Consider the following 26,977-nt stretch of genomic DNA (forward strand, 5'->3'; position numbering starts at 1 on the left):
TGGGCGGTTCACAAAAATTAAAACCATCATAAAACAACCAACAGGTTAAAAACACAAATACAAAATATAGTATAAAAAACACAACCAGGAAAAAACTACGCAGCAAAATTGATGCAAGATTAAAATACAGAGTTAGAACAGTAAAATTTAAGTTAAAATTAAGTGTTAAAATACTGAGAGAATAAAAAAATTAGCCAAATCAGACAGTCCCCAATTAAAAAGACATTGCAGTGTGAAGTATTCACAAAACAAAAGTTGTTGCTGAACAAGTCCCACCCTAAGACCCAAACAAGACCCACCCTAAGACCCGTAGCTGCAAGCGGTAGATGCCAAATCGGCGATCCACTGATGAGGCGTTTCGTGGCGGTGGCCACAGCAGTTTCTGAAATTCCCAGATGGGTCCAGAAGGGATGCTTCGCTTATGCCTTCTTCTTTCCTCTACAGGCAGCGCAATGGCAGTAGAGTCACGCTCTCCTTCGGCTGTTCTTTGAGGTGGAGTAGAACGAGGTCTCTTGCTGTCGGCTGAGGTAAGAGAGGGGGTTTGGGGGAGTGACGAAGGGGTCACACATACCCCGTTGAAGGGCGGGGAGTCTTTCCTTTTTGGTAACAATAGTAACTCTACTTCTCTCATGAAATTGTGAATCCTGAAAAAATGAAATGAAATAAAACCACACACCAAGGAACCCAGTTTTTACGTCCCTTTTTAAACTGGGAGCCTTGGTGCGTACGGGGGAGGCTGTTTCTCAGCGGAGGCTGTTGTTTTCTTTCAGCGGCTGGTGGCCTGTGAGGAGGTGGCTGTGCGTTTCCCCGAAGGGGAGTGGGACTTCCGCATGCTGGACCAAGGGCTTGACATCACGCTGGAGAACTATGGGAATGTGGACTCTCTGGGTATGGATGCTTTTCCTCGGCTAATAGATGGAGATGGGATGAATTCCTAGTGACCATTTCTCTGTGGAAGGGTGGGGGACCAGTTAGCATGGTCTGCCCCAGAGGCTAGCTCAACCTGGGGGATTTTGCAGTGGGGAGGGCTGGCCCTCCTGTTCAAGCCCTGGTTGATCCGTGGAGTGCAAACGTGGCCAAGGCAATTGCCACAAACGCTCCCGAACAACTTCTATTGAGCAGAGGCTGTTCAGCTCTGTTTCTTCTTCTTGTTGGAGAAAGGAGTGTACTCAGAAGGTGACCTAGATTTTAGCAAGGGGCACAGAGAGCAAAGGAGAGTCTTGGCGATTCACCCGAAGCAAAGCAGTTAATTGGGTGTGACACTGCAGAGTTCCTTGGTTTCTTCCTGGAACTCTTTAGCGGAAGTTATTTTTCTTTTTACCTCCCAAAGTAGTTGATGGGCGAGACTAAGAGAAACAGCGGGAGGCACCTCTGGTGTCATCAGGAACGACCCAGCACAAAGAGGGGAAAGTATTATTTCAACAACAAAGGGGGACAAAAAACTACCAGAAAAACCAGACAATGAATAGGAAGAAGAAATCCTCTGTTTCTCCGGGTGTTCCCATCCATGAACTCCAGATGTCACAAGATGAGAAAGGAAAGGAAAGGAAAATGTGTGACGTACGTGTGAAGTTATTCAGATGTCATTCTGACTTGGATAGGCACAACAGAACTCACACAGGAGAGAAATCATATAAATGCATAGAGTGTGGAAAGAGCTCCATTGAAAATGGAGAACGTGTCCAACATCAAAGAACTCATACAGGGGAGAAACCATATAAATGCATGGAGTGTGCAAAACGCTTCAGTTGTAATGGAACGCTAACCATTTATCAGAGACCCCGCACAGGAGCGAAACCATATGAATGTATGGAGTGTGGAAAGAATTTTAGTACGCGCTCACATCTTAATATTCATCAAAGAACTCATACAGGAGAGAAACCATATAAATGCATAGAGTGTGCAAAGTGCTTCAGTGATAGTGGAACGCTTGCTAAACATCAAAAGACCCACACAGGGGAGAAACCATATAAATGCATGGAGTGTGCAAAGTGCTTCAGTTGTGGTGGAGCACTAAGCATTCATCAGAGAACCCACACAGGAGAGAAACCATATAATTGCCTGGAATGTGGAAAGAATTTTAGTCGGCGCTCACATCTTGATATTCATCAAAGAACTCATACGGGAGAGAAACCATATACATGCAAGGAGTGTGCAAAGTGCTTCATTGATAGTGGAAAACTTAACGTTCATCAGAGAACACACACAGGGGAGAAACCATATGAATGTATGGAGTGTGGAAAGAATTTTAGTACACGCTCACATCTTAATATTCATCAAAGAACTCATACAGGAGAGAAACCATATAAATGCATGGAGTGTGCAAAGTGCTTCAGTGAAAGTGGAACGCTTGCTAAACATCAAAAGACCCACACAGGAGAGAAACCATATAAATGCATGGAGTGTGCAAAGTGCTTCAGTTGTGGTGGAACACTAACCATTCATCAGAGAACCCACACAGGAGAGAAACCATATAAATGCCTGGAGTGTGGAAAGAATTTCAGTCGGCGTTCACATCTTAGTAGCCATCAAAGAACTCATACAGGAGAGAAACCATATAAATGCATGGAGTGTGCAAAGTGCTTCAGTTTTAGTGGAAATCTTAACATTCATCAGAGAACCCACACGGGGGAGAAACCATATAAATGCATGGAGTGTGCCAAGTGCTTCAGACTTAGTGGAAATCTTAACATTCATCAGAGAACCCACACAGGAGAGAAACCATATAAATGCATGGAGTGTGGAAAGAATTTCAGTCAGCGCGCACATCTTAGTGTTCATGAAAAAACTCATACAGGAGAGAAACCATATAAATGCATGGAGTGTGCAAAGTGCTTCAGTGATAGTGGAACGCTTGCTAAACATAAAAAAACCCACACAGGGGAGAAACCATATAAATGCCTGGAGTGTGGAAAGAATTTCAGTCAGCGCTCACATCTTAATATTCATCGAAGAACTCATACAGGAGAGAAACCATATAAATGCATGGAGTGTGCAAAGTGCTTCAGTTTTAGTGGAAATCTTAACATTCATCAGAGAACCCACACGGGGGAGAAACCATATAAATGCATGGAGTGTGCCAAGTGCTTCAGACTTAGTGGAAATCTTAACATTCATCAGAGAACCCACACAGGAGAGAAACCATATAAATGCATGGAGTGTGGAAAGAATTTCAGTCAGCGCGCACATCTTAGTGTTCATGAAAAAACTCATACAGGAGAGAAACCATATAAATGCATGGAGTGTGCAAAGTGCTTCAGTGATAGTGGAATGCTTGCTAAACATAAAAAAACCCACACAGGGGAGAAACCATATAAATGCCTGGAGTGTGGAAAGAATTTCAGTCAGCGCTCACATCTTAATATTCATCAAAGAACTCATACAGGAGAGAAACCATATAAATGCATGGAGTGTGCAAAGTGCTTCAGTTGCAGTGGAACACTAACCATTCATCAAAGAATCCACAAAGGAGAGAAACCATTTAAATGCCTGGAGTGTGGAAAGGATTTCAGTCAGCGCGCACATCTTAATATCCATCAAATAAGTCATACGGGAGAGAAACCATATAAATGCATGGAGTGTGCAAAGTGCTTCAGTGGGAGTGGAACGCTTACTAAACATCAAAGGACCCATATAGGAGAGAAACCATACTAAATGCCCGGAGTGTGGAAAGCATTTCAGTCAGCGCACACAAAGTAGTATTCATCAAAGAACTCATACAGGAGAGAAACCATTTAAATGTATATGGTGTGCAAAGTGCTTCACTGGTACTGGAATGCTTGCGAAACATAAAAAAAAAAACACGGGAGAAATAATATAAATACATTGAGTGTGCAAAGTGCTTCAGTCGTGGTGGAACACTTAGCATTCATCAAAAAAACCACACAGGGGAGATACCATATAAAGGTCTGGAGTGTGGAAAGAAATTCAGTCGGCGCTCATCAAAAAATTCCTACAAGAGAAACCATATAAATGCATAGAGTGTGGAAAGTGCTTCAGTAATAGTGGAAATGTTACTCAGCACAAAGAACACATACTGGGAAGAAACCATATAAATGCCTAGAGTGCAGAAAGAAGTTTAGTCGGTACTGACATCTTAGTTTTCATCAAAGAACTCATACAAGGGAGAAATGATATAAATTCATTGAGTGTTGAAAGTGCTTCAGTGAAAATTGAAAACTTGCTCAATGTCAGAGAGCTTCGGCTATGGTTCGGTATATAAATTTAATAAATAAATAAATAACACACAGGAGAGAAACTGTATAAATGCCTGGAGTGTGGAAAGAATTTCAGTCAGAGCTCACAAGTTAGTATGTATCAGTGGCCTGGTTCACACAACATGCTAAACCACGGTGCTTAACCACAAAATGGTTAATAGAATGCATTAAGGTCAATGTGTTCCGTTAACCTTTTTGTGGTTAAGCAGCATGGTTTAGCGTGTTGTCTGAATGGGGCCAAAAAATTCATACAGGGGAGAAATAATATAAATCTATGGAATGTGGAAAGATTTTCACTCAGAGCTCAAATCTTACTAGACATCAAAGATCTCAATGGTGGCCTCATTACTCAGAGGCCTTAGCTAGGTGGGGCTTTATCCCGGGGTGATCCCCGGAATCATCCAGGGATCATGATGCACAGGGGATCCAGGGATCAGGGAGGCATGATCCCTCCCTTGCCCCGGGATATCACCTTCCGATTTTTCCACGGTCTTGGGCTGAGACCACGGAACGTGTGGTCAGGCATTGCAGCTTGTACTGGCTCCTCGCGTGGAGCTGAGACCTGCACATGGGGCGCAGAGCTCCTCAGTAGGTCTGTGCCAGTTGGGGGAAGGGTGAGGGGAGCAGGGAAATATATATATATTTTTAAAAAAGACTTGCCTTTTGCGCATGAGCGCTTGTGCACTCCTGTCTCTAAAAAAAACCCAAAATGGCGGGTGCGACACCTCTTCCTCTGCGGTTGTCACGTGCCATGTGTGAACAGAGGGGGAGATCTCGCGATAAAAATATCACAGGATCTTCACTGGGTCTACCTGAGGCCAGAGTCTTCATTCCTTGGGCAGTTTGCCCCTCCCTGACCCCCTTCTTAGTTGTGCCATCTTCTGGCTGGAAATGGGCTTTGGATTTAAAGTGATGCCCATTGGGGCAAGAAATCCCAACTTTAAATATTACCTGATGGGATCTGAATTAGCGGTGACCTACCAAGAAAGATACCTTGGGGCTGAGGTGGACAGCTCAGTGAAAATGTCAACCCAGTGTGCAGCCACTGTAAAGAAGGCAAACTCCATCTAGGCAGAATTAGAAAAAGAATTGAGAATAAAACTGCCAGTACCACACTGCCTTTATCCAAATCTATGGTGCAACCACACTTAGAATACTGTGTATTGTTCTGATAACTAGACTTAAAAAAAGATATTGTAGAACTGGAGAAAGCGCAGAAAAGAGCAACTAAAATTATCTCCCCTATGAGGGAAAGTTACAACAGCTGGGATTGTTTAGCTTGGAAAAAAGGAGGCTAAGGGGAGACATGATAGAGGTGTACAAAATTATGGATGGGGTGGAGAATGTGGATAGGTGTGGTGTTTCTAAGAACGCTCCTACTTTCGATGGGAGGCAAATGAAGGAGGCTTGCTAAGTAATCCACAAAGCTTTTATTAAGCAATAAACGTCTCCTCTACCTGAATAGAGCCTAACCTCTTGGAAACATCCCCCTAGGCAAAACTATGCAAACTAAGCAAGATAATTGTCCATTCAAGAAGAATATGAAGCCACTTCCCAAACGCCCATAACTTCAGAGAGCTTGGTGGGGAGGCAGGTTCTGGTGTAATCGAACGGACTTTCTCACGCCTTCTTTCCGCCCCATGCGTTTGAGCTTCCGGTGGGAGTGAAAGTAAAAATCCCCTGCTTCGTTATCTGTGATCCCCGTTAACCCGCTGTTTTCTTCTCTAGATACGTTTTAAAGCACTCTGGCTGGCCGTCTGTTATTTAGTAGCCGGCGTCTGTCATGATAGAAGCCCCAAATGATATATGAAGGTATTACCATATTTCTTCGATTGTAAGACGGCATCGATTGTAAGACGCACACTAATTTCAGTACCTCCAACAGGAAAAAAAAACCCCTAAGATACACCCGCGATTCTAAGACGCACCCCATTTTTAGAGATGTTTATATGGGGGGAAAAGTGCATCTTAGAATGGAAGAAATAGGGTAGTTACTTTTAAAGCCTAATTAGAAGTGAGGGAATGCTGCCCTTATTACCTTGAAAGCTAAAGGTTTCAAACGATGTGCCGAGGAAGTCGTAAACACCGAGCTCTTAACCACCTGCGGTCCGCTGACAAATGGCAATTCGATCCACCACAGCTCCGGTTCTCCTCTCAGTCAACCCTCTTTTGTTCCGAGGGGGAAATAATGTCTGGAGATTCTCTCACAGCCATAGCAAGTCGTTTGCTCTTTCAGAGTGCGGAGCTGCACCCAGAGAGCGTCAGGCAGCCATAACCCTGGCCCATAGAATCATGGAATAGCAGAGTTGGAAGGGGCCTACAAGGCCATCGAGTCCAACCCCCTGCTCAATGCAGGAATCCACCCTAAAGCATCCCTGACAGATGCTTGTCCAGCTGCCTCTTGAAGGCCTCTACTGTGGGAGAGCCCACAACCTCCCTAGGTAACTGATTCCATTGTCGCACTGCTCTAACAGTCAGGAAGTTTTTCCTGATGTCCAGCTGGAATCTGGCTTCCTTTAACTTGAGCCCGTTATTCCGTGTCCTGCACTCTGGGAGGATCGAGAAGAGATCCTGGCCCTCCTCTGTGTGACAACCTTTCAAGTATTTGAAGAGTGCTATCATGTCTCCCCTCAATCTTCTCTTCTCCAGGCTCAACATGCCCAGTTCTTTCAGTCTCTCTTCATAGGGCTTTGTTTCTAGACCTCTGATCATCCTGGTTGCCCTCCTCTGAACCCGCTCCAGCTTGTCTGCATCCTTCTTGAATTGACACGCACCCTGGTGTTGAATGGATGTGTGTTGATGTGCATATGCATGTGAGACAGAGACACACAGACAGAGAATGAATGGAAGAGAGAACTGATGGATGAACGAAGGGGTGTGTGTGTGAGTGAGTGTATAGACGCACTGCAGTTTGACTGGATACTGCTCTTACTAGGATTAGTTATTTATTGGTCTGATTCAAAAGAACTTGTTGAAAAAGTTTATTTGAAATGGAGTTTACTGGTTACCTGTCACATAGTTTTGAATCATTTGTCCTTGATTATATTTTGCAACTTAATGTTTTTATATCACTACATTATTATTTTAATGACATATTTTATAATTTAGAGGCATATGTATATAATTACATTCCCACTGATATTTTCAGATTCTTGTGGTTTTTCCACTTTGTATTTCTGACTCAGTATAAAGCAGAAGTATAAGACAGCCTGCGATGTTCCTAGGAGACGTTCATGCGCATGTCATCACAGGGGTTAAACTCTAGGGAATGACAATTTCCCCTGTCGTTGCCTAGGAAATCACAGGAACAGAAATTAAACAGCAGGAAGTCTGGTAGTCTTCAGCAAGGCCCCCCACCTCATCTGTTTCAGGCCTCCATCTACTCCATAGGGATAACAATACTAGCCTATTTTACCTACCTAGAAGTAAGTTACACTGTTTGGTCCTGGTGTGAATGAATGAACAAATGGAATTGGCAAAGCATGTCATCCGATTGTCCCAAATTGCTGTGCTTCATTACCTTCAATTCTACTTCATGTTTACCGGAAGAAATATGTGATATATCATGCTTACATACTAGTTCCAACACATCATCAATGGAAGGTGCAAACGCTTGCCTGCTGCATAGAGCTCTCTGAGCAGCGTGGCTTACAAGCTTGGCTGGATGAAGTTAGCAAGGAAAACAACCCATCTGGAACTGCTATTTGAAGCTGCCATACTATTTGCTCCAGTCTGTCCCTATTTTCTTGATAAATCGTTTTCCCTATCATTGCCTTTTGGAGATGCATTGTTAAAATGTTGTTAGCCTTGAGTTGCTAGAGTTGTCATTCTGCAGAGTTTAAAAGTTCTAAAAATTAAATCTGAGGGCTGGATAGCACTCTTCAAATACTTAAAAGGTTGTCACACAGAGGAGGGCCAGAATCTCTTCTCGATCCTCCCAGAGTGCAGGACACGGAATAACGGGCTCAAGTTAAAGGAAGCCAGATTCCAGCTGGACATCAGGAAAAACTTCCTAACTGTTAGAGCAGTGCGACGGTGGAATCAGTTACCTAGGGAGGTTGTGGGCTCTCCCACACTAGAGGCCTTCAAGAGGCAGCTGGACAAGCATCTGTCAGGGATGCTTTAGGGTAGATTCCTGCATTGAGCAGGGGGTTGGACTCGATGGCCTTGTAGGCCCCTTCCAACTCTGCTATTCTATGATTCTATGATAGGTGAATCTTGTCCCTAGCACATGTACATCTAACTGAACACATGACCACTAAGGCACGACACAGTGCTACAGCCTGACATTCCACAAATTGCAGTTGATGAGATGGATGTTGAACTCTTGATAACCTATTGTAGAAGAATTCCCTCCCCGCCCTGAATATCCCTTTAACCAAAAGAGCTTTTAATTCAGTGGAGGGACAGGGTATTACAGAGTACATATGTTTAAAAATTATAGCTCCAGCTATTGGGCGGTATAGAAATGTAATAAATAAATAAATAAAAATTAATAGCCAGTCATTTCCATCCCCCAAAGACACCCACTGTGGTTTATAACAAAATATAAATCCATGAGTAACCTTTACAAACAAAAAAAGTAGAAACACAATAAACAGTGTAGAACAAGCTGAGCTCCCATTCCTTCCAAATGTTCTCTCAGAGATCAGGTTCTGCCTTTCTCTAAGAGGAGTAAAGGAGCTAGTGGAGCTTCCCTGAGAAGGGAACTCCATAACTGGGTGAGGTAAGGGACAGACAGGTTCCTAGCAGGCAGTTCCTTGAGGTGCGGTGTGTCTCCACGTTGTTCAGAGTGTTGGGCATCAAAACCAGCCCTTAGAACTGAAATTAATTGGGAGCTACTGCAAAATGTTCAAGTGTTTTATGTACAAAATGACAAGTTAACAGTCTAGACCAACCGCTATTTCTAAATAATCTTCAAAGAGAGCCCCATGTAGATTGCGTTCAATAGTCTATAGTTATCAAGGCATTGTATGCTAGTAGCAAGAGAATTGTTTTCCAGGAGTGGACAGTTGGCGCAGCAATGGAAACTGGTAAGAATGTTCCCAGCTGCAGGCAACATGACCATGCCGGGTCCAAAAGCATCAGCAATCCTGCTCCTTAACGCGGGAAGCACAACCCCATATGTAAATGAACAGAGCAGGAAAAGTAGCCTTCAGAAAGTATGTGTGCATGTGTTAGTACTAAATCTCCCCCCTCCCCGGATTACATCAAAAAGTGTTAATGAGGTGGTGCAATGCACAAAGGGATCCCATACAAACCACAGTGTAATGAAGGGCATTCTCACGCTGCAAACATGAGTAATCAGCAAAAGGAGCCCTATCCTCCTTTTCATATGGTCACCCTATAGCCTTGGGGTTATTGGGTTGGATCCAAACTTACTTAAATCCCGTTGATTTCAATGGGTCTAACCTAAGTATGACTGATTCTTCATCCAACCCATTAAGGCCTTATTTAAGCCCGGAAACAGAATGAAGAAAAATTACAGGTACTTGTCCTCGGTATAAATTTAAAATAAAACAATTACAAAAGTATTTTTTTTCTTTTTATTGAGCCATTGTAAAATTTTAAATAGAACCATTTTTCTATGGCATTTCAGGGGAAAACACAATTTCCCATCGTGAACATTGAAATATACACCTTAAAATTGACCTACAAATACAAAACAAAAATAAACACTTAAACAGATGTCCTTTGTTGGTAAATAAAATGTAAACATTACATATGTACAAATCTACAACCATTCATTTGTGAAAGTGCTCTTTTGCAAATTAACGAAATGTCCATTTTGAAATTCCAATGAATTCATATCTTCCAGAAATAAACTACCTCATGGAAATAGATCAATTGTACCTCTTGTTTTATAATTATTTTATATACACATTTACATGTAATTAATATCTGTTTCTGTCTTTGGGTAAAGTATTTCCTATCGGAATACTAAAAGTCATATACTTGATAAAGCATTTGTACAAAGAGCAATCCTAACATTTACAGAGCATTCTGAATACTTACTAAGAAACAATGCTCTTCCACCTCAGATAGGTCTGATACCATGAATCAAACAGATAAAAGTCCTTGTAATATTACTAAATGGGAACACAGAACAGTTTCAAAGCATTAGCACAATTCACTAGACCCACAGAAAGAAAAGATTTCAAAACTGCCTTTCATTAACAAATAGATTTAAAATTTAAACTCCACATTTTGTTTTGTTTTTAAAGCGAATATACTGTGTAGAAATTAATTTCACTATTGGACTGTATAATGCATGGAATTGTTATTTATCCTTGGAGATGAAATCCAGTTTTCTGATCACAATCTGATCTGAATCATGGAGCTTTTGACATGGAAAGTTTCAGGTTTAATCCCTGGTATGCCCAGTTAAAAGATCTCTGGAAGCAAAACTGGAAAGGGATTAATGCCCGCAGGCCACCAGAGTAAGCAATGCTTGATTATATGGACCAGTTGTCTGACTAGGTATGTGGCTGCTTCATGTATGAACAATTTTGGCTATCAACAAGTAACTCAGGAAAAAATAGGCATCAAACTGTTGCCCCAAAATGTTGGAGGAAAAACTTCCTGGCTGTTAGAGCAGTACGACAATGGAACCCAATTACCTAGGGAGGTCGTGGGCTTTCCCACACTAGAGGCCTTCAAGATGCAGCTGGACAACCATCTGTCAGGGATGCTTTAAGGTGGATTCCTGCATTGAGCAGGGGGTTGGACTCTTCCAAGTCTACTATTCTATGACACCACTGGCATCAGACTGCGGGACAATGGCAACATAAAGTGGTAATATGACTGTGCAAATAAGCCATTGCGGACAGAACTTTAATTTCACCTTACATTGCCTCCACACTGTTTTTTAATGGAGAGAGTTCACACATGCAGTTGCCACTCAAGGGTAGAGGAAATCAAGAGATGCACATACATGTTTGAACTAACAGATCTCTATGCCACATGGCAAACAGCTTTTTGAAAATGAAGAGAGTTTCAAAAACAGTTTCCGATAGGGCCCCAAAGTAAAAAAAATCTTTTGTGTGTGCGCAGGCTTTTGGATATGTTTAAAATACCTCTTTGGATCTTAACCAAATATGCAGATACTGTCAATTTAGGGTTACACCATCCATCTGATGCATGGTCCACAAAAGCACAGGCCATAATGAACTTGTTAGTCTTTAAGGAGTCACAAGACCATCTTGTTTTTGCTACATGATGGACTCTCCCTCTCTCTCTCTTTCTCTCTCCCTCCCTAATACTAACCTGATGAACATATTTGGCCGGTGTACTTGATTCATCGATATCTAAACTTGAGCTCATAAGTGCTCTAATTGGAATTCAGAGATTAATTTTTCACTGTCACATTAAGAGAAATCTCGATGTTCTGAGGTCAATATAGATGCCTACCTTTTATTCACAACCACACACAACCTGACAGTTAGGAGACCTTATTTGAAAACCCATGTTTGCCAAAACCAGGCGAATCTTAGTTTCACATATAAAGGTGGGAGAATGAGTATGGTCTGTAGTTTACTTAATACCCCTAAAACACTGGACAGAGCTCAGGAAGAGATAGAGGCCCTCCGTCATAGCTATAACGTGCTATAAAATAGTGGTTTTTATATAGGTAACTGGAGCAAAAAGCGGCATTTCAACAGCTGACCAGCACTAACTACACAGCACAAATATGTAGGTAGTTATTTACATTTGTGGCAACTATTGTGCACAACTTTTCCTTAGAAAATACAATACAGTTTAGGTAGCTATAGGCAGAAATTAACCCCTCCCATACACACACGCAGCTAGGTACTTAGCAATGAGTGGCTTTCAACGTTTATATCCATTGATTCAGAAGGTATAGCTTTAGTACATGATTCAGAGAGAGAAAGGTCTGGAAGATTACCTGTGTCCATCTGTAGCTATAAAATGAATGCAGACGTGTGGAAATAGAGAAAAAGGCACCAGGAGATTCTCTTGTACAAGCCCCGTCGGTGGAAGCAGCTGTGCCACGGCATGCAGGAAAGCCTTTACAGGAGAAACCCCTGGCGCATTGTCTACTCCAATCTGGCGTCCTCCAGATATATTGGACGGCAGCTCCCATCATCCCCAGGCACAGCCATACTAGCTGGGGATGATTGGAGTTTTAGTCTAACGCTTCTGGAGGGCACTAGGTTGAGGAAGGTGGCCTTAGAGAGTCTGATTAAGCTAAGGAGGCTTCAGACTTCTGTTTCCTGAACAGCCAGCCCCATATGATGTTTGGAACCGAGGGGCGCTTTCAAAGCAGTATGCGAGATAGCAAGGGGATTGCTGTTCAGAGTTAAAATGGGGGGGGGGGGAAGGGTTTCAAAAGCCCATGAGTACACCTAAGGCAGCTTTCTGGATCCAGGCCTCAAAGTAAAGTCAGGGTCACTACTAAGGCATAGGTTAAATCCCACGATTATCAGCACACTCAAGCCTGACGTAATCTGCTATTAAGTTGGAAAATATTAGGCGGCCGAGTAGGCAGCGCCTCTTGGTGAACAAGTAACACGACATGAAGGTGTAAATGGGTGAAAACACAATAATGTTCTCCAGTTCTGAACATTTAAGAACACCTGGCTATAAAAAAGAAGTAATATGAAGTTGTGCAACAAAAATAAAAAGTTGCCATGCAGCCTGGATATTAACAAACAAAAAATAATGTTAAATATATCTAATATACATCATATCTGAAAAGTAAGTACATTTCCCCCCCCCTAACATCTCATATGGGAATTTTCGCCATCCTCCCCAATTTTTAGTTTAGGCTAACCTGTACTAGATTCCATTTTGGAACGTTTCAGTCTATATATTATACTGTTCTGTCTCCATTTTATATAGAAGACTCCCCCCTCAAATATCTTGCCACAGTTTGGCTATGATCCAAAGAACAATACAGCTAATTCCATATGTCCAGGATTCTTTAGGCTTGTCTTTCTCAAACAGCATCCCTCTACCTATGGTTGGTGAAACATAGGACAAATCATTTTTGAAACTGCAGGGACTTGTGACCTGGTATAGAGCTTCCTATTTTAATAGAAAAAGGTCCAAAATCTCAGTGGGCATGCCAGAGTCCATAGGTGTGCCTAAAGAAGCTCTTTAGATTGTGGTTTTTGTAATAAATTATGCGTATAGCATTGACTCCCAACTATCAACAGTGTCATTCTCCCCAAATTCTTTGCCAGACCCAGTGGTTTGGGACGCAGAATGAGAGAAATGTCAGGCCAAATTTCTTAAAAGTGACAAATGCGTGTCCGTTACAAAAGCTTCATACAAGTTTGCAATATTTGCATTGCTAAAATTCACAATGTAATTATAGACTTTTCTGGAAATGGAAATAGTGACAACTCATACTGTAATCTAGAAAACTACTGACATTTCAATACGGCTTTTAAAAAAGAAAAAAGGACCTTTTCTGCAAAAAAGACCAGTTGCTATAAACAGCAATATTCCGAGGGAGGACAAAAGTATTGCTTATGCAACAGGATCACTTAATTCACTATAGTAATTTAAAAAGTTAAAAAAATATGAACTTACTATAAATAATTTAAAATCTGTTATACAACTCTGGTGTGCACTCTAACAATTTTAACATTCTCTGTAAACAGTTTTGAAAAGCTTATTTCATTCATGCAAACCTTTAGTGCAGGATTTTGGTCCATCTCTGCCTAAACTTTTTGCAAATGACCATTCAGGTTTCTCCACTAAGTGGCTTATACACACCATCAAGATGAAGAGATCCCTCTTTGGCCCACTGTTCATTCGTCATTCCAGAATCATTCTTACCCTAGGAAATTCTGATTTAAAAAAAAAAGTTGAAGATGCTTTTTTAATGGAGAAGGGCAAGAGTCTTTCTCAAGCCATATTATTTCACATCTGAATCCTGCAGCAATTCATTACATGTAGTCATTTTCTTAAAGATATGGCTCCCCGAAAATCTTTCGACATTCCATCACTCCCGTACTTGGAGGCCTATCGCAATTGTGTGTGCTCTTGACCTGATTTGCTGTAAGGCGATCATAAGCCATTTTGTATTCTCTGTCGAAAGCATCTGTAGCAACAGAGAAAGACATACACACGCATAATGTAAGTATACCAACAAAACAGGCACAAGCAATATTCTAGTACAGTGATGGCTGCTACCATGAACCAGTAGTGATTTTGCGCAGTTTCCATTCACTCCCATAAGCCTTGCACGCAGAGGCCCTTCCCAGTGGATTGTGCCCAGAGAGGGTCTTCTGAAAAAGGAGCTCAATCCATGCTTGACTCATATTTGTTGGTCTCTGCCACAACTGCCAACTGGAGGAGGCATCATGGGTGGACTATGGGAAATTTTCAAAACCATGCTGAAAAGGTTTCCTAACAATGCATGCCCTATTCTAACAATTCATGTTGTAGTTACGATTATTAAGTCTGCTCACAGACTTAAACGCCATATAAGCTTGGACTGGGGATTTTCTTTGGCTGCTTCATATGATCAAACTAAACCAGTGTGACTTATTTGTTTCATACCCCTCACAGGCCACAATTTAAGTAAGTCACCATGCAGCGCACAATTCCCAAAACCACTGCTGAGGTGCAACTTGTCGTGTCACCCAAACCCGTGGCATGGCTTGTTGGAGGGGGAACAACCCTCCAATACCCTGACAACAGCCAATGGGTTACTAGAGGGTTGTTTCCCTCTCAAAGAAGTCATGCAGCCTGGGTTCAGACAACACAACAAGCTGTGCACGGGCAGTAATTATGGAAATTGCACCCCCTACCGCATGTGCCACGATTTATATAAGCAAATCATTATCTCATACGTGACTATAAACCACCTGAAATCAGCTGATATTGGGTGGTATACAAATGTTTAAAATACATAAATAAAATAAACAAGCACAACAATGTGTTTAAAGAGAAAAACAGAAAAAAGCATTTTTAACCTTCCCATATGTTGCCATTTCACTTTTTTTTACCCTTTCTTTTTTGCTATTGCTATTTCTACAAAAGCTTATCAGCTCACAATTGCTAATTTGACTGGAGAAATGGCATCTAACCCATCCACCCTGAGCTACCATTCGCCCCACACAGGAAATGGTTTGGCGCCTGTATTCCCTACCCCAAGCAAACAAAGCTTGTAGGGAGTGATTTACATCAGAGTAATAGTGTAGGGGGGCATGGCAGATGGGGGAGTTTTAGACCACTTCATTCCTTGTGCTGCTTCCCAGAACAAATTATCAGCTCTAGAGCTGCATTTATTTAAAAAGAAGTTGAGCATCCAATCATACATCTCTTGGGGGGTCATCACACAAGCGTTTTATAGCATGCTCATTACTGGGAACTAATGGATTTTCGCAGGTCCCATTCATGACGCCGTCCACCTCTCACCTGTCTCCTCTTTCTGGCCTGCTTCCCGTGACAAAAAATGACCCTGTAAGTTTGATTTATTTTTAGAAATGGAACTTGCTGCAATCTCCTGCTATGTGCAGGAGAAGCGGCATGATAAAAAAAATGCCCACTGAATGGGCCATGTAGTCGTTTACTTCCTCTTTCTTCTCCTGAGAAAAGAGGCAGTATTGTGCGAAAGAAGCAGGGGAGGAGAAGCGACAGTAGGGAACCATGACCTCCCCCCTCGCCTGATGAAGCCCTTGCTGTTAAGAGTAGTTTCGCACATCAATAGTCCAGGACAGAAAAACAAACCCATTCTTACTCACTTCACAAAACCTTCCCTACCTGTTTGCCTGAAGGTGTGATCCTCACTCATCACAGGCAAATAGCTATTTTAGAGAACAGAACTGACTAGATTTAAATTCTTGTATTTCATCTTAACAGGTTTGAAGAAGAGGATTCAAAATGCAAATATGCTTTATAGCTCCTGAAGCAATGGCTTACACTCTTTGCAAAACACAACAGATGGCTTACCTATATCAATGTTATCTCTTCCAAGAGCAACAAGAGAGAGAAATAATATCTCTCTATAAAGACTCCTAAAAAAAGATACAATTGGAAAACATTATTTTTTTCAAGCTAGCATTTCATTTATGCCACGTCAGACACTACATTAACGCTAAGCACTCTATTCCAGATAATCCTAAAATTCTTCTCCAACTCTAATAAAAATAATGATTTTTAATTACCATATTTCTTCGATTGTAAGATGCACACTAATTTCAGTACCACCAACAGAAAAAAAGCTTAGATTCGAAGAAATAATAAACGCACCCACGATTCTAAGACGCACCCCGTTTTTAGAGATGTTTATATGGGGGGAAAAGTGTGTCTTAGAATCAAAGAAATATGATATATTGGTTTGTCACTGCCCCAAGATGATGGCTTGGCCTGGCCTAGAAGTTGCACCATGAGGTCTGAAAATCAGGACAAAGAGAAACTGGATCCAACCTTTCTCCATGCCAGTATGGACCCAGAGGCAAAGGGTTCTGCTGCAGCCCTCTGAGCACTCCAGAGCTGCCTCTGCTCAGGGTGAGCAGGGCACCATTTATTGTACAGTTCTGTGCTTTCCCTGTGCCATTGCTGCCTTATGGGTGACACACTCTGAGTCCAGTGCTACATGATCCAAATGCAGACTGGTCCATCTCCCTTCCTGAACTAGCTACCAAAGTACAAGGGAAATGGAGCAGGAGCCCTGACACTGCCAAGTCTCTTTGAAGCAGGCGGAACTAGAACCAAGAGAGAGAGTCTCTGAAGGATTCACGTAAGGCTCTTCCTTTGAAGCAAATGAAGCAACCCACCCCAAATAACCTCCTCCAGTGATTGAGAAAGCTGTGATTCTTAATAATATTTCTGAAATACTCATTGCGACTTTGCCCAACAGGACATTGTGGGCTCTCCCACACTAGAGGCCTTCAAGAGGCAGCTGGACAACCATCTGCCAGGGATGCTTTAGGGTGGATTCCTGCATTGAGCAGGGGGTTGGACTCGATGGCCTTGTACGCCCCTTCCAACTCTACTATTCTATGATTCGATGACATTAATAAACACTGAGCACTGGTAATGTTGTTGCTTGAATTACTCTTGTATGTTCCAGGGGGCCCATGAAATGGTCTTCTATCACCTGAAGCTGCAGCTTTCATGAAATTCATTCCCTTGAAAGCCCCACACAAGGACAAGATACATATAATAAACATTTTCTTTTTAAAAATATTGTAAGCTTTGGGGGGGTGTAGCGGGAGGAGGCTGCTTATGTTACTGTGCCAATTAGCCCTATGTAGATAATAGTACGCACCACCACTGCAAGAAAAATTCCTGTTCCAAAGGAGTATACAATTAACAATCACATAATCAGCTGTGTGGGAAGAAGAGGCTGTATTACAACTCGCAAGGCATGAATCGAAAATGCTGCAGTTTTCCGAAGCAGAACAAAAAAGAGTAGATACTCTCTAGGAGGGTGAATATCTTCTTCGTATAACAGCATGAGATTACAGACTTCTTTTAAGTCGCTCATTTACCTTTGCCTTTTAATCTGTGGGCATTTGTTTAATCTCTCTAGGATCTGACTCATTGGTCCGTAGACATCATTCATCTTAATACTCTTCACCATGCTTCTTAAGAGCTCCTGGTTAAATGAACTATTGTCCTTCGGCAGTAAACGAACCACTGGGTACTTTTGAGCTGGTGAAATGGGGAAAATGAAAATGTAAGTAGGAAACAAAACCGCAGCAGTGGCAGGAAAAAAAATAACCGCTAAAAGGTAAAGATAATGATATATTTTAAATTTGTTCTAAAATATAGCAGACATCATAAAAAGAAAGAATCAGGATAGAGGAGTACACAAGTAAAGCAGCACAAAGAACAACCAGCCATAAAAGGGATATTCTGACCAATAGCATATAATAACTGCAAGCAAATGGGTACAGAAAGCCAGTTCTAAAATGGGTATTGAAACCAATGCAGGGTTTACTGAGCTGTCTCCTACAAGGCAAATCAGCAACACACAACTCCAGAGGTTCATCTCAAACAAGACATTAACTTGACAAGAATGTACAGATTCAACCGAAAAGGCTGCAAAATAAATTAATGATCCAGCCGTATGTGGTATGTTTAAAAAGCTACTGCATAAAACACACACGCATAAACCGAAAAGGGGGAACAAAAAACAAATTTAAAAAAATAATCAGCCTCAGCAGGACAGAGTGTAACACTCACTCTCAAACACAAGAGTATGGTTTTGACCTGCAAGACAAAGAGAATGGGCTGATCAAAAAACCCCTATTGCTTCCCAGCTCAAGCTACCGTCGGTAGCGGTGGGAAATTATTTCCAAAAACCAAACAACTTTCAGACTGAACGATGCAAATTACTTACTCTGTGCATTCCACAGAATATAGAGAGGTTGCCCCGGGTCTTTGTGCAACTTCATATTATCCCACAACATCTGAATTAGAACATACTTGCTGTCCTCTAAAATACAGTTCCTGGGAATCTGAGTAGGAAAAACAGAAAACACAAGTCTATGAACATAAGAATAGGAAATTGTAGAATCTCACACTATTGCCCCGCTCGTGCTCTTCGCTCCTCTGATGCCATGTTTCTCGCCTGCCCAAGGGCCTCTACTTCCCTTGCTCGGCTCCGTCCATTTTCTTCTGCTGCCCCTTACGCCTGGAACGCTCTTCCAGAACATTTGAGAACTACAAGTTCAATCGCAGCTTTTAAAGCTCAACTAAAAACTTTTCTTTTTCCTAAAGCTTTTAAAACTTGATGTTGTGCAGACTTTATACTGTTAGTTTTACCCTACCCAGTGCCTGTTTACCCTACCCTGTGCCTGTTTGCCCTACCCTGTGCCTGTTTACCCTACCCAGTGCCTGTTTACCCTACCCAGTGCCTGTTTACCCTACCCAGTGCCTGTTTACCCTACCAGTGCCTGTTTACCCTACCCAGTGCCTGTTTACCCTACCCAGTGCCTGTTTACCCTACCCAGTGCCTGTTTACCCTACCCAGTGCCTGTTTACCCTACCCTGTGCCTGTTTACCCTACCCAGTGCCTGTTTACCCTACCCAGTGCCTGTTTACCCTACCCTGTGCCTGTTTACCCTACCCAGTGCCTGTTTACCCTACCCTGTGCCTGTCTGCTTTCTCTTCCCCTCCTTATTGTTTTATTATGGTTTTATTAGAATGTAAGCCTATGCGGCAGGGTCTTGCTATTTACTGTTTTACTCTGTACAGCACCATGTACATTGATGGTGCTATATAAATAAATAATAATAATAAAAGAAGGAAGGCATTGGATTTAGTTAAGAAATGCATCATCATCACTCCCACCAGTACCACCACCATCCTGTCAAGCCCCTAAAATAAACTAGATGCTGTACAAGCAATGAAATTCATTTCTTCATACCTTCGAATTCTTATTGCAGTGCTCAGAGGACAGTATTAATCCCGGCAAGTTACTGGGTAAGTCCAGGCGTCGAAAATACCACACTAGATTCCAGAACACAATAGGATGGTGATCCACAAAGTCTGCTACTGTTATTGCGCGATCCCCTTCATTTTCTAATAAACTTTCAAGCTCCTTCCATACCACAAGAGGACTCAGATAAGGAACAGTTATGGGCTCTGGACTGGGTAAGCGCCACTCTAGCCCCAAAGGATCCTATTGTACAAACAAGAAAGTGAAATAAATGAAAAGGAACATGACTCAGTGTCAAACAGCTATCACCTGAAGTCAAAGGGCAAAGGGCAACTGGGGAGAGGGCCTGCTTGTGGAATTCTCTCTCCAGGAGTCTTGCCTGCTGCTCAAGCTGATGCCCGTTAGGTGCCAAAAACTTTTAACCAATTTTCCTTGGCTTTTAACTCTTTGATGGCTTTTAATTTTTGCTGTAACTATTTTTAACTGTTGTTTAACTTTTGCTCTACTGAGTATCATTGTTGAATTCTTTTTAGGATTGGTTGTAAACAAAACGTGCAAATGTTGAACTGAGTGGCATAAAATATTTTAAATAAATAGCGTGTGAGGGATAACATTTCCCTCTGGAACTACATTATCCCCCGCCATTCCCCCACACCTTTTGTAATTTTTTTCAGCAAGACTATTTGCACCAACCCTACAAAAGCAACCACACTTTACAGAAGTTATGCTTAGAAAAACAAGGGGAAAAGCTCCAAATACTTACGGCTGTCCCCTGCAAAGTGGTAGGCAAACTCCCTGTGGGAACCAGGTGGCTGTGTCTGTGGTTCCCCATTTCCTCGACCTCCAGTGGACTGTATGTACTGATGCTCCTTGACAGGGGATGGCTGGTGTGTTCAGTTCTCACAGTATTCTGTCTTCTTCTAGAAGGGATCTGAATGCTTCTGGCACAGGTGGTGTCCGTCTGTTTTGACTTGCTGCTAACAAAAGATTTATTTTATTTTCCGTGTTTATTTAACACATGTGTCATACTGGTGACAAGCCTAGCTATGCAAGAAATAGACTTCGGTTTAACAACGAAGACACCATCTATATTCCTCCTATACCCTCCTCCTCCTCCCTCCCAATCCCTTTTCCTTTTGTGTCATGTCTTTTAGATTGTAAGCCTGTGGGCAGGGACTGTCAAGAAATACTTTTGTAAGCCGCCGTGAGAGCCTTTTTTGGCTGAATGGCGGCATAAAAATCCTGAAATAAATAAATAAATAAATACCCAACCCATTCCATGAAAAGAAAGCCTCCTCTCCATTTTCCCCCGCACCCTTGCTTCTTCTAAAATTTATTTAATTAATTAATTTATTACATTTCTATACCGCCCAATAGCAAAGCTTTCTGATTGACTGAGATTATTACCATGCTGCTACTGCATAATTGTAATCTTAACATTATTCATTCTGACTTTATTGTGGTTTTATAATTAGAGTTTTAGATTATATCTGTTGCTGTTTTTATGATGTTTTATGGTTTTTATTGTAAACCTCCTCAAACACTACGTAAGATTTGTCTTATTGGATCAGGCCAAGGTTCATCTAATTCAGCATTCTGTTAACCTGCTCTGAGTTTTCAGTACGGAGTGGACGTTCTCTTAATAATACATAAGAAAATGCCTGCAATCAAAGGACAAAATGTATTGGGTTTACCTATCCGAATGCAAGTCATCCTGAGCCGTAAATCCTGAATTGGGGTCACAGATGTAAGACTTTCCTATCTGGTTTGAAAACGTTGATGGAAGCTGCATGTTCTCTGAAGATGGGCTGGACTTTAGGAAATATCTACAAGAAGTACAAGTGTTCATATGATTAGAAGAATTTTTAAAATAAGCATTTTGGGAATACTGCAAACAAGAATCCAATGACAAATAATCAATTACCTTCCAGGGCCCCGGAGATCTCTGATTTCAATGTTCAGGAAAGGCAAGAATAGATTCCCACAGAAAGGGCACGTAGTGTTAAGGTTGGAAGCATCTGCTGTCCATCCTGCCATGATCTCTTCATCATGTACTAGACAGTCACAGGTTCGACACCGTGAACAGCTCGAGATGAGGACCTGTATGAAGCACCCAGTTACAGCCATCAGCACTAATTTTATCCTCAATAGTGAGGACAGCAATAAGTCACGTAAGAGACGTAAGCACATCAGAACTAGAAGAACCTCCACAAATAAACATGTGTGCTCTTAACTCTCAGCCTTCCTGATAAAACTGCACTCTATACCAATTAAATCTTTGGTTGACTTATCTACTAATTAAACCAAATAAAGCTGGCAGGCCTAGAAAAATCAATTCTATTTCAAGACACAAATCCATCAAAACCAGGAAGATGTTTGGTTCAAGATATATAAAGACCAGCAGCCAAATTCATATTTGGTGGACCTTCTCCCTCCTCATCCTGTTAGTAGCCTAATTTTAAACCTTTGAGATTTTAATTTCTGGTCCTGACCTTTCTGTACTTCAATACATTTCCAGAAAGTTCTGCAATCAAGGACTCCCCTCCCTGCCTTTAAAATTAATTAACTGCCTCAACGGAAGAAAAAGCGGCTATGGGGATTTTGCTGCACCATAATGTCAACAAATTAGCAGCTGAATTAATCTATTTATAGAGCTGACAAATACATTTTAGATTGATTTACCAGCTTCTCCTCTCACCAGCTTATCAGTGGTATCAATGATTGCTCATTTGGAACAGTAATGAGGCTTTTGAGGGTTTATTTGGAAGACTAATGATAGGCTCCTTTGGAGTAATAGACAAAAATGCTTCTTAGAATTTAAATTTATTAACAAAAGTGTTGCCTGGATCTACATAGCAACCTAAAGTGATGTTGCATAGGAAAATGTAAAATTAGAAAGCAAGTAAACCAATCCTTGTTGCTTATTTCCCCCCAGTTGTAACATATATGCTATTTAAAAAAGAGGAAATGTTGTACCTCTAATGCATAATTCTGGAATACACTTGTGCTGCTTGTACTGCAAGATGATACCAGTTCTGATCTGTCAGGCAAAGGAAACTTTGAAAGGGAGCCTAGAAGGCAAACAGATACTTGTTATGTTAGAAGGAAGGGTAGACTTACCTATGACAGTTCTTCCTGGAGGCTATCCCTCTATGGTAATAAGTCCTCCCATTCACTTCAAGGAAGCAGGACCTCCTGAGACCTCTGGAGCCTCCACCAAAGAGGGGAAGGCACTCAGTTTTAGAGGCCATCACACTGTGACCTGCAGAATAAACTCAACTCTTGGAATGTGGTAATATGGTAAGTTCAGGAACTCTTAACAGAGAAGAGTGGAGACTGACAGGAAGAAGGTCATCCTTAGACGGTAACAACTCTTAAGGCCAAATTAGACGTGATGTGACTATGATATTAGTTGTGTGAATGCAAGTAAAATACGGCTGTTTTGTTATGAAAATAGCAGCTTTTGGGAAGCTTGAGCAGTCTGGAAACTGTGGCCATAGCTAGACGGGGCGATATCCCGGGGATCGTCCCTGTGCGATCACATGACACACAGGAAGCAGGAAGGGATGATCCCTCCCTTGGCCTGGGATATCGCCCTGCCCTTTTAGCCCGCTTTTTCAGCAGTCTCAGGATGATCCTGAGACTGCAGAACGTGTGGCCGGGCGTCACAGGTTGTCCCAGCTCCTCGCAAGTAAACACGAGGGGCACGGGGCACAGAGCTCCCTTCGGGGGTGGGGGGAGCAGGGATTTTTTTAAAAAAAAACTTAACATTTGCGCACAAGCACTCGTGCGCTCCTTCTCCGATAAAAAACAGAAACAAAATGGCGGGCATGACATCCTCTTCCTCCTGGTGCGTGTAGAAAGAGGGGGAGCTCTCGCGATAACCATATTGCGAGATCATACCCCCTCCGTTGTGCTAGACCCCGTAGGTCTAGCCATGGCCTGTGTGTGTGTGTGTGTGTGTGTGTGTGTGTGTGTGCGCGCTACCATCCTGACAAAAATCACACACACCCCGCAGCCAAAAAGGGAGCCCTGAAAAAGCAGATAGAAAAAAGTTCCCTTCACCTAACTAAATCAAAGTTGGGGAGGGGAGAGAGAAGAAAGTGAGCTTTCAGTATCTGCAAATCCTACCTCCATGAAATGGGTGGGAAGATGTCCTCAATGACTAACAATGCATTTTCATTAAGACTACATATGGTCCTTTTATCCAATTTAGTAAATCATTTAACTATCACAATAACATTCGGAGAAGCTGTTGCAAGCGTGTGAGGACATGAGGAAAGAAAATTTGAGAAGTCTTGGAAACTCTCTTACCACACTGAGAGAAACGCTTTGACGAGCCATTGTTGGAAGCTGAACTCTCAAGACTTGTCCTGCTTAGACCAATTCCCTTTAACATAGAGGAGGCATTCTCTTGAGGAGAGGAGTTACTTTCAAAATCGTTGCAGATTTCTTCATCTGTCAGGGAGGCAGATTCTGAATCCAGGGCCCCAAGGGATGAAATGCTTGCACGATCCGAGTTGGGATCCTGAAAACAAGAACATTTTCACTGCTTGAAGTCTAAAGGAAAGCTTCTGGAAGAACCAACCTGAACAGCTGCACTTAGCTCAGCGAAAGGCCATTGATTCAAGACTCACTGAAGAACAGTGATCGATCCCTTGCCAGCTGATTGCTTTGAACATCAAAGTTTAATTTTATTTATCATAGGGGAAAGTTGGATGCCCAATGAAGTAGCAATGCCGAACAACCTGACTCATGCTCATAATTTTTGTATGTGGAAGATATTTTAGTCTTTCTTTGTTATCACTCGGACGCCTAGATTCCACTTTCAAGATCTCTTATTGCATCTCAAAATGTATTGGCAGAAACAAACACGGAGACCTATTCCTTCTAAGGTTGATGAGTTTGTCAAATGCAACAACAAAAGCAGAAGATGCCAGATGTGTCTATATATTTTGCAACTACCTCTCTGTGATTAACATAGCAGTGATTTTTCTTTCCATCTGGAGCCTCCTAGAGGAAAATTAGACCAGCTGATTTCAGCGTAGTTTACTTGCCTCTGGGTGGCTTCCAAATAATGGCATTTCTATGTGTGCACAGATTTTGATCCAAATTATTTCCATTGTCACCAGTGAAAGGGAAAAAAATTGTACATGCATTCCCACTGCATATGGAGTGGTGTCCCTGATAGTGAAGCAAATTAAGACCTCAGTGGCATGGCTTTGCAGAAACATTTTCTCCAAAAGTATCTCATCTTTAGCATAATTTAGCAATGGTGGTGTTAAGCTACTGACATGGTAGGTCTACCAATTCTCTGCCATGCTAAAGAGACCAAACAATAGCTAGAGGATCTTTCCCAAATTTAAAATCATATTTGTCCTATACAAAAAAATGAAGTGGTATTGATATAATGTGAGTCATAAAGGATTAAGTGAAGGACAATGCTGAACAATTAGGATTGTTTAGGATGCTTTTAGTATGTTTTTTTAGAAAGTGTTAACAATGTAGAAGAAGGACAGAGGGGACAGGAGCAGGCAGAAGTAACATCGGGGCCTGCTCCTGCTGGACTCTTCCCCCCCCCCCACAGGGCAAACTGCCATCTTGGCCCTGTGGGGAAGAAGAAGGACCGAGGGGACAGAGCAGGCAGAAGTAACATCGGGGCCTGCTCCTGCTGGACTCTTCCCCCCTCCCACAGGGCAAACTGCCATCTTGGCCCTGTGGGGAAGAAGAAAGACCGAGGGGACAGGAGCAGGCAGAAGTAACATCGGGGCCTGCTCCTGCTGGACTCTCTCTCTCTCTCTCTTTCTCTTTCCTCCCTCCCTCCCTCCTTGACTCCTTTTCCTTGTGTGTCATGTCTTTATTAGATTGTAAGCCTGAGGGCAGGGACTGTCTTTTTGCGAAGTGTAAGCCGCTCCGAGAGCCTTTTTTGGCTGAGGAGCGGGGTATAAGTATGATAAATAAATAAATAAATAAATAAATAAATAATAAATAAATGTACATTATGTTTTTAATCAATATTTTATGTATTTTATACTTATTGTTGTAAGTATAAAATACATGGAGAGGCGGTAAGAAATTATTATTATTATTATTATTATTATTATTATTATTATTATTATTCTCTATTGAACTATTTTGCGTTTTTCATAGTCATGATCTAAAAGATTTACCTTTGATGGTGCCGCATATGTAGCAAACTTTGAGTACCATTTGCTGGCCTTTTCTGCAACACCTTTCCCCGCAGAAAACATGCTGCTTTTTAGAACGTCAAAGGTAGGCGTTAACAGTGTATCCAGGTTGAACGAAGTTGGAGAAGCAAGCGTTCCTGTGCCAGCCATATCCTGAGATTGTCCCCTTGATAGGTTGCTCGGGGAGAACACTGGAGATGACCAAAGCCTGTCCCTTACTCTTTCTTCGTTTCTTACATTGTAGCTTTTGGATTTGGTAAGGCTTGCCGGCCTGGGTGAGTATGGAGGAAGGCTAGATCTCCGGCATGGCTGGGACAATGTTGGACTCTTTTTATTGGAGTTCTTGTCATTGCAGGCTTTTTGCAAATCTATGCTTGGCGTGCGGCTCGTTAAGGGGCTATTCATATTGTTCATATACATCTCTATTTCTTCAGCTAAATCTCGCTTTGCAGATGGGGTTGAGGCACTTCTGTCATCCTCTTCATCCTCTTCCTCTTTTTGTTGCTCTGTCTCAGCGGCCAGCAAGGAAAGTGGATCAAATCCCATTTCAACACCAGTTTTCTCAATGGGTTTTATTGGAACGCTGACGGCACGCTGAATCCTCTTCGGCTTTTTATGCAACGGTATCACAGTTTTCACTGAGACAGCTTCATTATCCAAATCTTCCAAATCGAATATAACTGGGGACTCTCTTTTGTCCACAAACGTGTTCTCGAAGGGCACATCCTCATCACTGGATTCTTTCTCCAGGTTCCCTCTCTTACCGGGTCCCAAAGAAGATTGCTTGATGTTGAGAGTTTTTGGCCTTACTCTCTTCTCGAAAACTTTAGAGAGGATTTTTGCATCCACTCCAAGTTTCTCAACAATTTCTTCGGGACTAATTTCATGATTAATTTGATTTTTCATGAGCTCAATCAGAGCATCTCCACTCAGATTGCGGTTCCTGTTTCTCCAAACTATCCGTTTGTGTTCTATTTCAGTTGCATTTAAGTGCCTGCTTAAGTTTTCGACTTTAGCCATTCTTGTTTTGTTGATATCCTCAAAACAAGAGAATAGCAATCCTGCAGAGCTTTCTGAGAGGGAAAAGTACACACAAAATCTTTCATCATAAAGCAAAGCATTTAAAAGGCTGTCATAAACCATGCATGCGTATGTAATTTCCTAACACATCTAGGGTTTTGTTTGGTGGGTTAGGGGGGCGGGCG

General features: G+C 42.0%; 2 protein-coding genes and 1 long non-coding RNA gene across 3 annotated transcripts in view; 2 read left to right on the forward strand and 1 right to left on the reverse strand.

Moving 5' to 3' along the window:
* The first annotated feature begins 440 nt into the window (after positions 1–440).
* Positions 441–1,416, forward strand: LOC134409635 (uncharacterized). The gene is made up of 3 exons (XR_010026200.1): positions 441–527; positions 771–888; positions 1,331–1,416. It is a non-coding gene; the product is annotated as an uncharacterized LOC134409635 (long non-coding RNA).
* A 223-nt stretch (positions 1,417–1,639) lies between these two features.
* On the forward strand, positions 1,640–4,178 carry LOC134409624 (zinc finger protein 268-like). Its single transcript, XM_063142447.1, has one exon. The coding sequence runs from the start codon at positions 1,726–1,728 to the stop codon at positions 3,652–3,654; it is 1,929 nt and encodes a 642-aa protein (XP_062998517.1). The 5' UTR covers positions 1,640–1,725; the 3' UTR covers positions 3,655–4,178.
* Positions 4,179–12,958: 8,780 nt separating this feature from the next.
* Positions 12,959–26,977, reverse strand: part of DENND4A (DENN domain containing 4A) — a 63,934-nt gene continuing 49,915 nt past the window's right edge. The window contains exons 21-31 of the mRNA XM_063142456.1: positions 25,755–26,845; positions 23,899–24,112; positions 22,561–22,655; positions 21,509–21,684; positions 21,279–21,410; positions 20,348–20,558; positions 19,573–19,827; positions 18,544–18,661; positions 17,690–17,852; positions 16,146–16,210; positions 12,959–14,289 (exon numbers count right to left, since the gene is read on the reverse strand). Of these exons, the coding sequence (XP_062998526.1) occupies positions 14,153–14,289; positions 16,146–16,210; positions 17,690–17,852; positions 18,544–18,661; positions 19,573–19,827; positions 20,348–20,558; positions 21,279–21,410; positions 21,509–21,684; positions 22,561–22,655; positions 23,899–24,112; positions 25,755–26,845 (2,657 nt within the window). The 3' untranslated portion in view covers positions 12,959–14,152. The remainder of the gene's footprint in view (positions 14,290–16,145; positions 16,211–17,689; positions 17,853–18,543; positions 18,662–19,572; positions 19,828–20,347; positions 20,559–21,278; positions 21,411–21,508; positions 21,685–22,560; positions 22,656–23,898; positions 24,113–25,754; positions 26,846–26,977) is intronic.

Source organism: Elgaria multicarinata, chromosome 16 (assembly GCF_023053635.1).
Source record: "Elgaria multicarinata webbii isolate HBS135686 ecotype San Diego chromosome 16, rElgMul1.1.pri, whole genome shotgun sequence".
Lineage (NCBI taxonomy): Eukaryota > Metazoa > Chordata > Lepidosauria > Squamata > Anguidae > Elgaria > Elgaria multicarinata.

What these genes read in the sequence shown, in the direction of transcription:
- LOC134409624 (XM_063142447.1), top strand. Translation starts at nt 1,726, where the DNA reads ATGGAGTGTGCAAAACGCTTCAGTTGTAATGGAACGCTAACCATTTAT.